This window comes from Amyelois transitella, chromosome 31, assembly GCF_032362555.1.
Source record: "Amyelois transitella isolate CPQ chromosome 31, ilAmyTran1.1, whole genome shotgun sequence".
Lineage (NCBI taxonomy): Eukaryota > Metazoa > Arthropoda > Insecta > Lepidoptera > Pyralidae > Amyelois > Amyelois transitella.
In genome coordinates this window covers 4,152,369-4,167,952 of record NC_083534.1, presented here as the reverse complement: position 1 = coordinate 4,167,952, position 15,584 = coordinate 4,152,369, and the positions used below count along the sequence as shown (strand labels likewise).

The 15,584-nt window shown below is 38.2% G+C and overlaps 2 protein-coding genes across 2 annotated transcripts; one reads left to right on the top strand and one right to left on the bottom strand.

Moving 5' to 3' along the window:
- Positions 1-246: 246 nt before the first annotated feature.
- Positions 247-15,372, top strand: LOC106138605 (charged multivesicular body protein 7). The gene is made up of 11 exons (XM_060953150.1): positions 247-630; positions 1,288-1,507; positions 2,347-2,521; positions 3,409-3,575; positions 4,485-4,621; positions 6,027-6,114; positions 8,804-8,951; positions 9,398-9,586; positions 9,792-9,905; positions 10,554-10,701; positions 11,354-15,372. Exons 1-11 carry the CDS (start codon positions 359-361, stop codon positions 11,496-11,498), a joined length of 1,803 nt encoding a protein of 600 aa, XP_060809133.1. The 5' UTR covers positions 247-358; the 3' UTR covers positions 11,499-15,372.
- On the bottom strand, positions 6,638-8,652 carry LOC132903878 (uncharacterized). Its single transcript, XM_060953254.1, has one exon. The coding sequence runs from the start codon at positions 8,565-8,567 to the stop codon at positions 7,194-7,196; it is 1,374 nt and encodes a 457-aa protein (XP_060809237.1). The 5' UTR covers positions 8,568-8,652; the 3' UTR covers positions 6,638-7,193.
- Positions 15,373-15,584: the final 212 nt, after the last annotated feature.

Below are 15,584 nucleotides of genomic sequence, written 5' to 3'. Positions count from 1 at the left end.
AAAAATGTAGTTACTAGAAATACATATGTGGCGACATCACTAATATCATAGCGAAGAAATGACGCGCCCAGTCAATAGCAACGAAAAGTCTAAATCTATTTATTTTAGAAGAGGACAAACACAGTTTCCTCTCATGTAGTATACCGTGTTTTTTCGGCTAAGAATACAGTCTGCCTAATATATTGTGCTTCGTAACGTGCTCGTAACTGTCAATGTCAAAACGGAAAAACAACCTAGCCTCGCTTCGTCCGTCAAGTCAATCGCTCGCCATTGTGTTTTGTTAAATGAAGTTAATTTTGCTGCTGTAGCAAAAAATCTTTAACCTTTTAAAATCTGATTTTGTTATCTCGAAACCAATATGGTTTTACCCGGTTCTGTGTTCCCCGAAGACAAATTACCGCAATGTTGGTCGGACGACGTCCGAATGAATGCTTTATTCGCTCCATTTCGTATAAAGTCCGCTAACCCTGAATCTTGGGATATGAAAATGAAATTTTGGTCGGATATGTTGAGACAGTGGTGTAAATACAAGGGCGATCCCATACTGTGCTCGGCGGACGCAAAATTTGCTTTCCAGCGTAAGGGAAGAACCTGCGCTTGCTTGGATATAGTGATTGAAGAGCTGTTCAGGTAAGTGTTTATAAATAGCTATTTGTATTGTTGTTGATAGGGTCAGGTCAAAAGTACCCGAAACCGCCGAGCTTGCATGAAGAGAGATATGAGTGTGACAGAGATTGTGGCAAGTGGAATGAAGTAGTCTCTGCCTACCCCTCCGGGAAAGAGGCGTGATTTTATGAATGTATGTATTGTTGATAGCTGCAACGATCCGGTTATTATGACCCTGGGTATGAAGGGAATCTTTTGTCATGTGCACACGATGCCTAAATTTTTGATTAAGATGTAAGATCTGACACATTAGGATTGTGGTTCAAAAAAAAAATTGACTTGACCAGAGATTCGACAGTTTCTTGTTGTGGTAGTTAGTAAAACGGTTGTAATAGTCAAATCCACGCTTAGAAATTTCCAAGCACAGTTACAAAATCAAAATAAAATATTTTTCAGAAAATAAGCCTTCACAAGCACTTTTTCTCATAATTTTATATTACAATAAATTTAAGTTATACCTTCTAAATTATTACTAATTGTCAAAAGATACAAGTTACAAACTCCATACATTTTTATTTCCATGATATTATACAGTTTGAGTCAGTCTCCAGCCGACCCCCAAACATTCTAATTTGTTATTACAGGCATATAAAATATACAAATATATTTTTCATTTTTCAGAAACAGCGAACTGTCACCTCTTTCAAAATACCAGCAGATCCTACACAATGGCCCCGAGGGCTGGGTCCGGTGGGGGGCCCGTTTAGCGTTCAAACCCGCGGCGTTCGCTCTCACAGCGGTCACGTCCCTGTTGCCGGCGAGACAGCAGTTAGACAATGACGGGTTGCCTAAAGCCAGTATTGATTCCACACAGAGATTTGTACTGGAGAGTGCTGTTAAGGTAAATATGTATATACGGGACAAATTACACTGAGTTAGCCTAGAAGTAAGTTCGAGACTTGTGTTGCGAGATACTAACTCAACGATACTATATTTTATAATAAATACTTATATAGATAAATGTCCAAGACCCAGGCCAATCGGAAAAAGTTCTTTTGCTGAATATAGGCCACCTTCAACTGTATGGCTTTTTAAGAGATGAATCTGTAAGAAAGAAATGAGTTATTTATTTAAACTTCATTGCACAAAAAACATATGTATAGCACAATTGGCGGACTTAATGCTGGAAGCATATCTACCAGTCAACCATTGGGTCTGACAGAGAACTTTATGTGGGGTCTAATTAAATAAATATAATTATACCTTTTGAGTCTTTTTATGAGATAATACCTAAATGCGAGGGATATAGACGTGATTATATGTATATAGGTATGTAAAACATTAATATATTATTATTATATTGACGGCCTCAGTGGCGCAGCGGTAGTGCGCTTGTCTGTGTCACCGGAGGTCTCTGGTTCGAATCCCGGCCAGTGCATGATGAGAAACGAACTTTCTCAGACTGGCATGGGTCTTGGATGTTTATCTATTTAAGTATTTAATCTAAAATATAGCATCATTGAGTTAGTATCTCGTAACACAAGTTTCAAACTTACTTCAAGGCTAACTCAATCTGTGTAATTTGTCCCGTATATATTTATTATACATACATACATACATATGGTCACGTCTATATCCCTTGTGGGGTAGACAGAGCCAACAGTCTTGAAAAGACTGATCGGCCACGTTCAGCAATTTGGCTTAATATATATTTATTATTAATACATATATCTCCCACAGGACCAAGCAACAGACCTATTATACAACTACCCAGCCGGAGAAGAGCGAATTGGCACAATAGACGAGCTGATGAGAACCAGCGGTTACAAGCACGGACGGGAAGCGTTTGAGATCTTATTAGGATATCTGGTGTCCACGGGCAGCGCCGTGAAGGAAGATGATGTGGTTAAATTGGGTAAGCATACCTACATACATACATATGGTCACGTCTATATCCCTTGCGGGGTAGACAGAGCCAACAGTCTTGATAAGACTGAATGGCCACAGTCAGCTATTTGGCTTAATGATAGAATTGAGATTCAAATAGTGACAGGTTGCTAGCCCGTCGCCTTAAAAAGAATGCCAAGTTTGAAAGCCTATCCCTTAGTCGCCTTTTTCGACATCCATGGGAAAGAGATGGAGTGGTCCTATTCTTTTTTGTATTGGTGCCGGGAACCACACAAGATTTGTTTGAAGTTACATACATACATGTAGTCACGTCTATATCCCTTGCGGGGTAGACAGAGCCAACAGTCTTGAAAAGACTGAAAGGAAAATCTCATCTGTTTAGCTTGATAATTGAATTGAGATTAAATTTAATTCAAAATCTGTATTGCATATAATAAAGAACATCAGTTGAATTATAGTTAATGCTTATAAATAGTTAAACTAATAGAAAAAGTTCGTTTCTCATCATTTCCTGGCCGGGATTCGAACCCGGGACCTCCGTTTGACGCAGACAAGCGCACCACCGCTGAGCCACAGAGGCCGTCATATCTATGTAGGTCATACATACATACACACATAAAATCACGCCTCTTGCCCGGAGGGGTAGACAGAGACTACCTCTTTCCACTTGCCACGATCTCTGCATACTTCCTTCGCTTCATCCACATTCATAACTCTCTTCATGCAAGCTCGGCGGTTTCGGGTACTCTTGACCTGACCCTTTACCAGAACGTCCTTAATTTGATAAAGATACGTCTAGGTCTTCCCACTCCGACCTTTCCCTCCACACTCTCCTGTCATAGGTCATATGATATGATAATGATGAAGAATTAATATCAAACGTTTAATCCACAGCCGAGCCAGACAAGAAAGCGTCACCTGTGTCAGAAACCGACAAAGCGTTGGTGAAACTAATGACAGCCGAGTCGCGGCTGTCGGGCGACGCGACGCGACTGTCGCGCGACGTCGCGACCGCAGACTGCGACGCGCGGGCGGCGTTGCAACTTGGCAACAGGCTCGCTGTGAGTTTAATTTCAAATTCATACACACATACATACATATAGTCACGTCTATATCCCTTACGGGGTAGACAGAGCCAATAGTCTCGAAAAGACTGAATGGCCACGTTCAGCTGCTCGGCTCAATGATGGAATTGAGATCCAAATAGTGACAGGTTGCTGGCCCATCGCCTAAAAAAAGGATCGCATTTTTACAAGCCTATCCCTTAGTCGCCTTTTACGACATCCATGGGAAAGAGATGGGGTGGTCCTATTCTTTTTTGTATTGGTGCCGGGAACCGCACGGCACTGCCGGGAACCACACGGCACAAATTCAAATTAAAAAATAAAAAATTATTAATTATTATGGGTTAGGACATAATAATTAATTTTTTAAAAAATTATTAATTCTATCATTAAGCCAAATGGCCGAAAATAGCTGAACGTGGCCGTTCAGCCTTTTCAAGGCTGTTGGCTCTGTCTACCTCGTAAGGGATGAAGACGTGACCATATGGGTTAGGACTTCATATCGCTTAATAATTCATTTCATTTTTTTTATTCATATCATACGGTTTCAACATTGGTTGACGTCAAATAAATTAATTAAAACTAAGTTTACTGCCGCTTCAAAAGTGGTAACAAACATATAGTAAAGGCGATTAAGGGATAGGCTTATAAACTTGAGATTCTACTTTTAGGCGATGGGCTAGCAACCTGTCATCACTATTTGAATATCAATTCTATCAAAAAGCCAAACAGCTGAACGTGGCCTTTCAGTATTTCAAGACTGTTGGCTCTGTCTACCCCGTAAGGGATATAGACGTGCTGATATGTATTCACTTATTTTCTATTAACTAACCGTATGTATGTTTGTATGTATTCACTTATTTTCTATACTAACTACTTAACTATTTTTTCTTATATTTATCTTAGGCCAAGAACCATCTCCGTAGGAAGCACAAAGCACAGCAGCGGCTCACTCGGTGCGAGTCAGCGTTGGACAATGTTAAGCAATTGTTACATCAGATGAGGGAGGTGGACGTCAACGCGGCGATAGTGGACACTTACAGGTGAGCTGGCGCGGTGGACAGTGTCATAATGGGTTAGACAGTGTCAAAATGGGGGAGACAGCGTCAGAATGGGGTAGACAGTGTCATAATGGGGTACACAGTGTCATAATGGGGGAGACAGTGTCATAATGGGGTAGACAGTGTCATAATGGGGTACACAGTGTCATAATGGGGGAGACAGTGTCATAATGGGGTAGACAGTGTCATAATGGGAGAGACAGTGTCATAATGGGGGAGACAGTGTCATAATGGGGTACACAGTGTCATAATGGGGTAGACAGTGTTATAATTGGGGAGACAGTGTCATAATGGGGGAGACAGTGTCATAATGGGGGAGACAGTGTCATAATGGCGTAGACAGTGTCACAATGGGGGAGACAGTGGCCGAGTCAGCGTTGGACAATGTCATGCAACTGTTACATCAGATGAGGGAGGTGGACGTCAACGCGGCGATAGTGGACATTTACAGGTGAGCTGGCGGGGTGGACAGTGTCATAATAAGCAGTAAGAACATTACATAAGATTATGAAAGACAAGTGTCTGAACTAAGCAGATGCTTGTATCTCAGAAAAACTAGTCTCCCCCCATTTGTAGTTAACATCTTTTGGGCGCATTTATGTCCAATTCGCAAAATGTCCAATTGTCCAGTTCGAAATTGGTTCAGTTACCTGGACCAATCGCGAATTGGACCAATTTCGAACTGGACCAATTGGACATTTTTCGAATTGGACATAATGCGCCTGACCGGTCAACATAACTAATGGTATATTGAGGCAATCTCATACGTAAACAAAGTGTCTTGAGAGAGGTAGGCAGAGGATTCGTGATTCTTCGCCTTAGTCCTCTTCTATGCTATTAAATAAATAAATATATACGGGACAAATTACACAGATTGAGTTAGCCTCGAAGTAAATGCGAGACTTGTGTTACGAGATACTAACTCAACGATACTATATTTTATAATAAACACTTATATAGATAAACATCTAAGACCCAGGCCAATCAGAAAAAGGTTTTTTACCCATCACGCCCTGGCCGGGATTCGAACCCGGGACCTCCGGTGTCACAGACCAGCGTACTACCGCTGCGCCACAGAGGTCGTAGAACAGTATTAACAGTTACATACATACATATGGTCACGTCTATATCCCTTGCGGGGTAGACAGAGCCAATAGTCTTGAAAGGACTGAATGGCCACGTTCAGCCATTTGGCTTAATGATAGAATTGAGATTCAAATAGTGACAGGTTGCTAGCCCATCGCCTAAAAAAGAATCCCAAGTTGGTAAGCCTATCCCTTAGTCGCCTTTTACGACATCCATGGGAAAGAGATGGAGTGGTCCTATTCTTTTCTGGTGCCGGGAACCACATGGCACATATTAACAGTTGTATATATATCAATTTCAGGACTAGCTCTCAAGCCATGCGGCGGGGTATGAAGGAGTCGGGTCTGGAGGGAGACGCCGTTCACGACACCATGGACGATCTGAAGGAAGTAAGTACATACATACATACATATAATCACGTCTATATCCCTCACGGGGTAGACAGATCCAACAGTCTTGAAAAGACTGATAGGCCACCGTTCAGCTATTTGGCTTTAAGATAGAATTGAGATTCAAATAGTGACGGGTTGCTAGCCTATCGCCTAAAAGAAGAATCCCAAGTTTGTAAGCCTATCCCTTAGTCGCCTTTACGACATCCGTGGGAAAGAGATGGAGTGGTCCTATTCTTTTTTGTAATGGTGCCGGGAACCACACGGCTTTAGGCTATACAACATCACGCTGCAACTATACGAAGCGAAGAAATAATGGAAAATTTGAAAAAAAGACGGGATAAATTATTCACCCTCGACGGCTTCAATGATGCCCAAAATGACTATTCCACGCGGCCGGAGTCGCGGGCACAGCTAGTCTTCACTACATAGTATAAAACAAAGTCGTTATTTTAGTCTGTTTGTCTGTATGCTTAAATCTTTAAAATTACGCAACGGATTTCGATGCGGTTTTTTGTAACAGGTAGAGTGATTCAAGAGGAAGGTTTTTATGTATAATTCTTTCCGAATTTTGCACCCGTGCGAAGCCGGGGCGGGTAGCTATAGTAGAACCGCCTAAATGAGTCCTCGCCCGCGGAGTACAGGGGCGCGGGGGTATGACGACGAAGGGGAACGAAAGAGGTGCGGGCGGCGGTCGAGCGTAGCGTGTAATACAAGGGGCGAAATGTTACTGGACATTTCTTGAGATATGTGACGTCATAGTGGTTAGCGGCAAACAGGTGAAGATTTTTATTAAAAAAATAATAATGGCTATACAAAATTTGAATGAAACAACTGTAAACTATACAACGTGTTCCTTTTGTTATCCCATAACTCCATGGTATCAACGAGACCACGTACATGAATTAAATAGCATAAGCATTTTTCGATTATTGTTATTTTCAAATTTTTATTTTTCATACAAAACAATTCGATAAAAATGTGATTTTATGATATATAGGTATGATATGTAGGTAAAAAAAAGGTAATAAAGTTATGTATGTAATATTTATTTATGCAAAATTTATCAAAATTATAAATCAATCACTTATGTCCATAATATCACTATCACTGGAACTTGATTCTTCACTTTCACAACAGCCATCATCAGAATCATCAGAATCGTCTTGCACATTAATAATAAAATCAACAACTTCATCTAGGACTCCATCATGTTTGCAATATTCGTCTTCGATTTTAATCACGTGTTTAACACAATTCTCCCATTTCTCTTTGGGATATTCAGCAAATAATCTCTCTAATATTTCTTTTTTCTGGTCCAAATTAGAGTCGATACTTTTTTGTGCTAATTGTCCTTTGATATCACCCCAGACCAACTCAATTGGGTTCAGGTCTGGGTGATATGGAGGCAAACGCAATACTTCGTGTCCGTTTCTTTTCAATACCTCGTCAATTTTGTAAATATCTTCTGTGAAATTACTTTTAATTAATTTATATAAGTCATCCTTTCTAAGTTTTTCATCAAAAGGCACGTTATGTCGTCGTAGCCATTCTTGCATAGTTGGCTTGGTAGAAGCCATAGTTGGCTTTTTCTCTTCTCGAACCGAATGATAAGCTGCGTTGTCCATTACTATGACAGAATTTTGCGGTATATTAGGCATGAGCTTTTCATTTATCCATTTACTGAAATTTGCGAAATTCATAGAATCGTGATAATCACCTGTTTTACATTTGGATTTGAATATCACAAGGGCTCCGTCTACAAATCCAATTTGACCTCCACAATGTACGATGATCAAACGGTCCCCTTTACCAATATGAGATAGAACGCCAAGTTCATCCTTTGATTGCCAACATTTTGAAACGTTATGAGACGCGTTTACATAAGTTTCGTCAAGGTATAAAATATGTCTTCCTTCTCTACGATATTTTTTAATAGTATTTAGGTATTTCCACCTCCACGATGTGATATTTGGCTGTTCGATAAGGAGTTTCCTTTTAGATCCGCATTTCTTAAATTTAAAACCTAGATCATGTAATAATAGCCTTAAATATTCCCTGCCGCAGTGTAATATATTCTCTTCTCTAAGTACAGCGTTCAAAGTTTTCAGAGTAGGTATTTTTTTGAAAATTGTGTAAAACTGAGTGACTTTTCTTCTTACCACTCCTTTTGTGAAATCGTCTATTTCCACTCTTTTTCTACGAACCTGTTTTGGTTTTCTCGGTGATTTAAATCTCTCGTTGTCATTTAATGCTTTCCCTTGTTGTACAATTCTAGATACAGTCTTTTCTGATAGTCCAGTAACTTCTGCTACAGTTTTATTTAAAGGTATATCTTGTTTATATTCATCAGAATTTGGGTCGAGTTTCTTTTTTCTAAAATATTCATATACGTTAAACGCCATTTGTTTGCACTGACTATTAATTCTATGTCCGAAAATATTTCGACTCATCTTGAGAATGTAATCTCATGTATAATTTTCACAAGGCGTCCGCAACTGTCAACACGTGTGATCGCTAACCGCGTAGCGAGCGAACTGAGTTTTTACAAGAATGCGCCCGCCGCCCGCACCTCTCTCGGTCCCCTTCGTCGTCATACCCCCGCGCCCCTGTACTCCGCGGGCGAGGACTCATTTAGGCGGTTCTACTATAGTATATATTGTTTTAAGAACCTCTACCCAATTCTTAGGTGTTGGAAGAGTATAACGAGGTGGAGAAAGCGCTCAGCTCGACCGTGGACGACTTCGACGCGGCCGAGCTGGAGACGGAGCTGAGGGAGTTGCTGCAGCAGCCGCCGGGGGCTCCCGGGGGCGGCGCTCCCGGCAAGCAGGATAGAGGTACTTATTTATATACATACATACATATATGTAGTACTTACATACATATATGTAGTACATACATACATACATATATTACAAACATACATGTAGTACGTACAAACATACATATAGTACATACATACATACATATGATCACGTCTCCATCCCTTACGGGGTAGACAGAGCCAACAGTCTTGAAAAGACTGAATGGCCACGTTCAGCTGTTTGGCCTAATGATAGTATTGAGATTCAAATAGTGACAGGTTGCTAGCCCATCGCCTAAAAAAAGAATCCCAAGTTTGTAAGCCTATCCCCTAGTCGCCTTTTACGACATCCATGGGAAAGAGAAGGAATGATCCTATTCTTTTTTGTACTGGTGCCGGGAACCACACGGCACGAGTACAAAAAATACATTTACGTATGTATGTGAGATAATTTGGTTTGTATGTCTGTTTGTGTTCCAGTATCGAAGAAGGAACCGCGCAAGGTATCGGAGCGGGAGTTCGTGTTCGACGGCGAGGAGCGGATCCTGGCCGAATTGGACAAACTGGACATCGAGGACGCTAGTCCTAAACCCGAGAAACACATTGAGAAACCCGAGAAACGGCGCGAGAAACCCGAAAAAGTGGCTGTACCCGTTTGGCCAGTGGAAGGTTTGATTTTTTTTTAATCATTACATTTTACATTGAAAAAGCCAGTCTTCAAAACTTCCAAACTTGTAACTCTTCTTTTAGGCGATGGGCTAGCCACCTGTCACTATTTGAATCACACGGAATCGAGCAACACTCATTTTAACCGGACATCTTACCGATTCGACCAACGACGCTTTTGTCTATAATAACGTATTATTGTCAACAGAAAAATCTAAAGAATCTCCGAGTAGACCGTCCAAGAGTTGGTACCCGGCGGCCGGACAGAGCCTCGTCGACACGTGGCCGCGTGAGCTGAGACAGGACGAAAGGTTACATCCAGGTACGAGTTACAGATTTGCCTGATGAGAATTTTTTAAAGTTTAACTTTTAATTTTGACGGCCATTTTAAGTTATTTATGTATTTTGAATTTGCTTGTCTGTGACACCGGAGGTCCCGTGTTCGAATTCCGGCCAGGGCAAGAAACGAACTTACTCTGATTGGCCTGGGCCTTGGATGTTTATCTATATAAGTACATATTTATTATAAAATATAGTATCGTTGAGTTAGTATCTTGTAACACGAGTCTCGAACTTACTTCAAGGCTAACTCAATCTGTGTATATTTTCCCGTATATATTTGTTTAGATTTTTTTATTTAGTTGAACTCCTAAATATTTATTGTATTTTTGTTTTTTTTTTTTAATGTAACAGTTTCAAGGCATCGAACGAACATTTTAAATTGTAACCATTAATTATATCTTATTTGGACACAAAGTGCTGTGTGGTTCCCGGCACCTATATAAAAAAGAATAGGACTACACTTCAACTCTTTCCCATGGATGTCGTGAAAGGCGACTAAGGGATGGGCTTATAAACTTCCACAGCAGAATAGTTGCCACAGATCATTCTGATGTTTCGTTATATACTATCTTTTAAGTACAAACATCGGTCAGTTTATGTTTTAATATATGTGTTTTTTTTGGTACAGGACAACCGCCGGAAGTGGATTACACATCGCCGCCGCGGCTGTACAGCAGCGACTTCCAAGTGCGCGACCACAAGATAGACAACGGGGTGTGGTACTTCAACAATAACATGGAAGATGGCGCTTTTGCGGCCAGCACAGAATACATTAGGTGAGATTTATATCTATCACATAAAACACTAAAAAGTTCATCGTTGAAATTTTGGTGTCAGCGGTGGGACACAACTATTTAGTTAAGTAAGTGAGAACTGCCGGAAGTGGGCTACACAGCTTGGGTGGGTTAGGTGAGATTTCACGACTGATACGTGGTCATCGTTAACATCCTGGGGGTCAGCGGTGGGATAACTAAATAATTAATTATGTAGGAGCCCATAATGTTTCAATGAATGCAGGTGAAGCAATAAAATATTCTGGGATCGTTGTATGTTGAAAGATTCTTCTGCCTGCTCTCTGAGTAGGATGAAAAGTTCTCTAACAGTTACTGGGGGTAGCGGTGAGGCAATGATTATTTATATTATCAGTTTTTAATACTGCCCGGCCGTGTGGTTCCCGGCACCAATAGAAATAAGAATAGTACCACTCCATCTCTTTCCCATAGATCTCGTAAAGTACGACTAAGGGATAGGCTTATAGACTTGGAACATTTCTTTTAGGCGATGGGCTAGAAACCTGTCACTATTCTAATATAAATTTTATCAATAAGCCAAACAGATGAACGTGGCCTATCAGTCAATTCAAGACTGTTGGCTCTGTCTACCCTTCCGCAAGGGATATAGACGTGATTATATGTATATTTGTTTCAGTACCGAGAGTCCGGGAAAGACCGGTGGCTCGTTCCAAATGGCTCCCGGCGGTGAGAGGAAGAAGCAGCCGGCCTGGCCTGATGATGAGGAAGCCGTGGACGACCTCGAGAGGAGGCTGAAGAACTTGAGAGGGTTCAAGTTGTAACGTCCTTGAACGTTATATACTCCATGTATGATACGAATAGAGACTTTGTTATTATAGTGGTGAGGGATAACATCGTGAGGAAACCTGCACATTCAGGCGACTGGACGGGTGACCATGATCGATCCAACACGGGTCAGGTTCCTCTGCAAAGGTGGCGGAGGTCGAGTGGAAGTGTGGACAGTGCAATCTCTGCCTACCTTTCCGGGAGAGAGGCGGGATGTTGTGTATATATAAGTGTGTGTGTAAAATATATTTTCAAGGTCAGGACACTCTTGAGGGACTTCACATAAGGGATTTAAAAAAAATAAAAAGCAAAAAAACTTATAAAAAAAATAAATAATTTCATTTTATTCGGATTTTAGTATACTTATTTGAATTTAAATTATTTTGATCATTTTTTGTTTAAAATTATATTATTTTTTTTTTCAGAAGTGGTAACATGTTTAATATTTAGGTAAAATTTATCATATTTATTTTTGTATTTTCGTTTTATTTGTAAACTTTGATTTATGTAACGTACCTACTTTTCAGAGCGCTTGTGTATGGAAAATATTGTAAATAGATTTAAAAAAATAGCTATTATTAAACCTACTGCCATAATCGTCTAGGTAAAATTTTTCACAAAGATAAAAATTAGATAAAAATATTTGGACGTAGTAAAATTGACCAAAAAATTTTAAAATAAAAAAAAATTGTTATGTTAAATTTCGTCATCTCTTTAGTTTTAATCTAATTTCTTATAGTCATTACGTTAAGCTGAATCCGTACTAATATTTTTAATGCAAAGGATTGCCTCTCTGTCTGTAACGCTTTCACGGCGAAACCGCTGTACCGATTTTAATTCAATTTTGTATGTATTATCTTTGCCGTTTTCGCTGTGAATATAATAATACATTTTTTTCGAATTTTCCATAAGGAAGTGAAAAATTGGAAATTTAAGTTTAGCGCAGGCAGAACTGCAGTAGGCAGAAATAAAAACAAACTGTATATGAAATCTGTTCATTATTTTAAATAAGTAGTTATCATTGGAAATTCTCACAGCAAAAAATAGCTTAAAATTTAATATTTAAAACCAATACGAGTGATAATAGGTTAAGTGGATTAAACAAATGATGTAAATATATTATTAGATAGTCATGAAAAAAAAAATATTTGGAAAAATTACAAAAAAAAAGATGAAATATTTCATAGTGCCTTTTGTGAATTAATGTATCTAATGTAATTTAAAGTTTAAACGGGAGATCTGTCAAACGGACTATTTACATGTAAAAATTAATAAATACATATGTGAATAACTTAAATATATTTTGAAAAAAAATAAAAATACATCTTACTAATATTATAAGTGCGAATATTATTGTGTGTTTGTTTGTAACGTCAAAAAGTACTGAACGAATTTTCATGAAACTTTGCAGTGATGTCTAAGCTAGATTCATGTTCATTTTGTAAATTAAAGTAAAGTAAAAAAGTATTTATTTCGTCTCCGTAGGCACAGAAAAATTAAAAAAGAAGGTACTTAAAAAGGTTTTAAAATTAGAAATGGACATTATAACTTAGCGACCTTTTACAGACATACGTACTAATAAATACATTACTGCATAGTTTCATGAAAATTCGTCTTCAAATCTCTACAAACATTGGAATGACACAATAAGTTTATAGATATTTGAGGCGGAGTAAGTCGCTGACCATAGCTAGTAGTATATATATATATATACTACTATATATATATATATATATATATATATATAAACATCCAACACCTATGCAGATCAGAAAGAGTTTGTAATTAACATCATGACCAAACCGTGGGAACCAATACAAAATTGTCCGTTTGACAGATTTTCTTGTTTTTTTTTTTAATTAAGGTTAGTTATAGTACATGGAGTAAATTGGACATGTTATTATTATTTATGTTTTTAATTATAGTGGGCCACTTAAAAGTATAGGGTACGTACGCTACAACCATTTTTATAAGGCGATAATAACGCATCCGAGTATAAATCTGGATGAAAACTCAATGAAATAAAGGCCTTATTACAAGTATATTAAACTTAAAAGCCAAAAACAACATGTCTACAGCTATCTCGCTCATAATAGTCAGTACCTGGTTGACCGAGCGGTGCTCGATGGACGTCAGAAAAACCATGAAAATCGTTAAAAAAACAGAAAATAAAACTATCAAACCTTACCCCACCACCTCTGATGTAAAGTCTAAAGGGGTTCCTGAAATCAATATTGATGTAATCCGCGACATGTATCAATTCAAGTTAAAAATCTTTATTGCACGTCATAAAGTACATCAGTTGAATTACAGTTACTGCTTATAAAGAGGAACAATATAAGCCCTGTTGGGCATCGCAATTTTAAAATATCACGACTCCGGTTAATTCGTTCAGACCGCTCTAAACCCTTCTCTGTCTCAGTAGGAGTTCACCAAGACTCGGTTCTCAGTCCATTTTAGTTCGGTGTGATATTGGATGAAGTGTCTGACTTCAAACCACTCATTCCACAGATTGCCATTCCAATTCGGTTAAATTTAACTTCACACCTAAAATTAGAGACTTAAAACATACTTGCGTCTTGATTAAGCGATAAGTACTTTCTTCATCAGTAACTATTGACTTTATTACAGTAATAGTAAGAGAAACCTGTCATTGGCCTTATAATAGCATAAGATTAATACTGTATTAATATTTAATGTATACGCTGTTGGTTTCTTTAATAAAATAAAATAAAAAATAAATAAAGGTATCAGTAAACATTAGACTCCTGCGCAGGTATATTGGTGTAACCTATAAAAATGGTAGTAGTTATAACGTAGGTATGTAACGATTTCTCTATATACTTTTAAATGTACTCCACTGTATTTATAGATATGTAAACGTGTTTTTATTTTAAATTGACGATAGTGAGTACCTAATGAAAAATGTCTATTGGATCCCAAAAAATATTTAATGTCATAATCACCGATGAGCATAACGCTTTTCGTATAAAAAATAATTATGCGGAACGATGTTTATGCTGTGGCGACATCTCTACGCCACTCGTCACAAACATCAAATCACACAACAAGTGTCAATCATCTCGAAGAAATCGACGCGCTCAGCCAATAGCAGCGAAGAACCCAAATCGCGATTTCAGAGATTTCATGAATTGGAGCTATATATACAACCTCCGACACAACATCGTCGGAGCTGCGGAGCGTTATGAAAAATGATGAGTATACCTTAAAAATTAATGGCATAATCACCGATAAGCATAACGTTTTTCGTAGGTATACAAAAAATATGCGGAACGATGTTTATGCCAAAGAGCGTTATGAAAAATGATGATTATGCCTTAAAAATTATGGAACCCAATATGTACACTCATTAAAATTATGTTACTAATTTGACTTTATAATGCTCGCTTTTTTTTATATTGCACTGTTTTTTTTTGGTTAGGAATTAATATTGTTGTGGATGACCAAAAAGGGTTGGGTTTGACAATGTTTCTTTTATTCTTATGTATGTAATTTTTTGTATAGTGTTTTGATGTTGTCTCGTTTTGTCAGTGGAAAAATGAACACCGTATTTTTGCATTCATCTATATTTTTATTTATTCCTGCCGCTATTTAGAGGCATCTCTGAAACAAGGAGCGCTTCAGGTCTACCGATCAAAACGAATCCATAACAATTATGTATATGTTTTAGAAAATAAAAAATATGCTACTTACAATTTTTTTTATGTAATCGTTTATTTTTTTAAAGAAATGTTTACTCATTATCATTGATATGTTTTATATGTTAGCTTGTAATATGTTTTCGACATTTATTTAATGTAATGAACATGTAAATAGTGATGTACATATTATATTTATACCACATGCCAATTTAATATTTTATTTAATACCCATTAGTAGATATCAATCACGTGGTTCCGGGCACAAATATAAAAAAGAACAGGAAAAGAATAGAATAGAATAGATTTATTTTCAAAATTGGATACAAGGTATCACTTATTGACGTCACATCACTTAAATCTAATTATAACTACTACCGCTTCCAAAGCGCATGTGTAGAAGAAGCAGGATCACTCCATCTC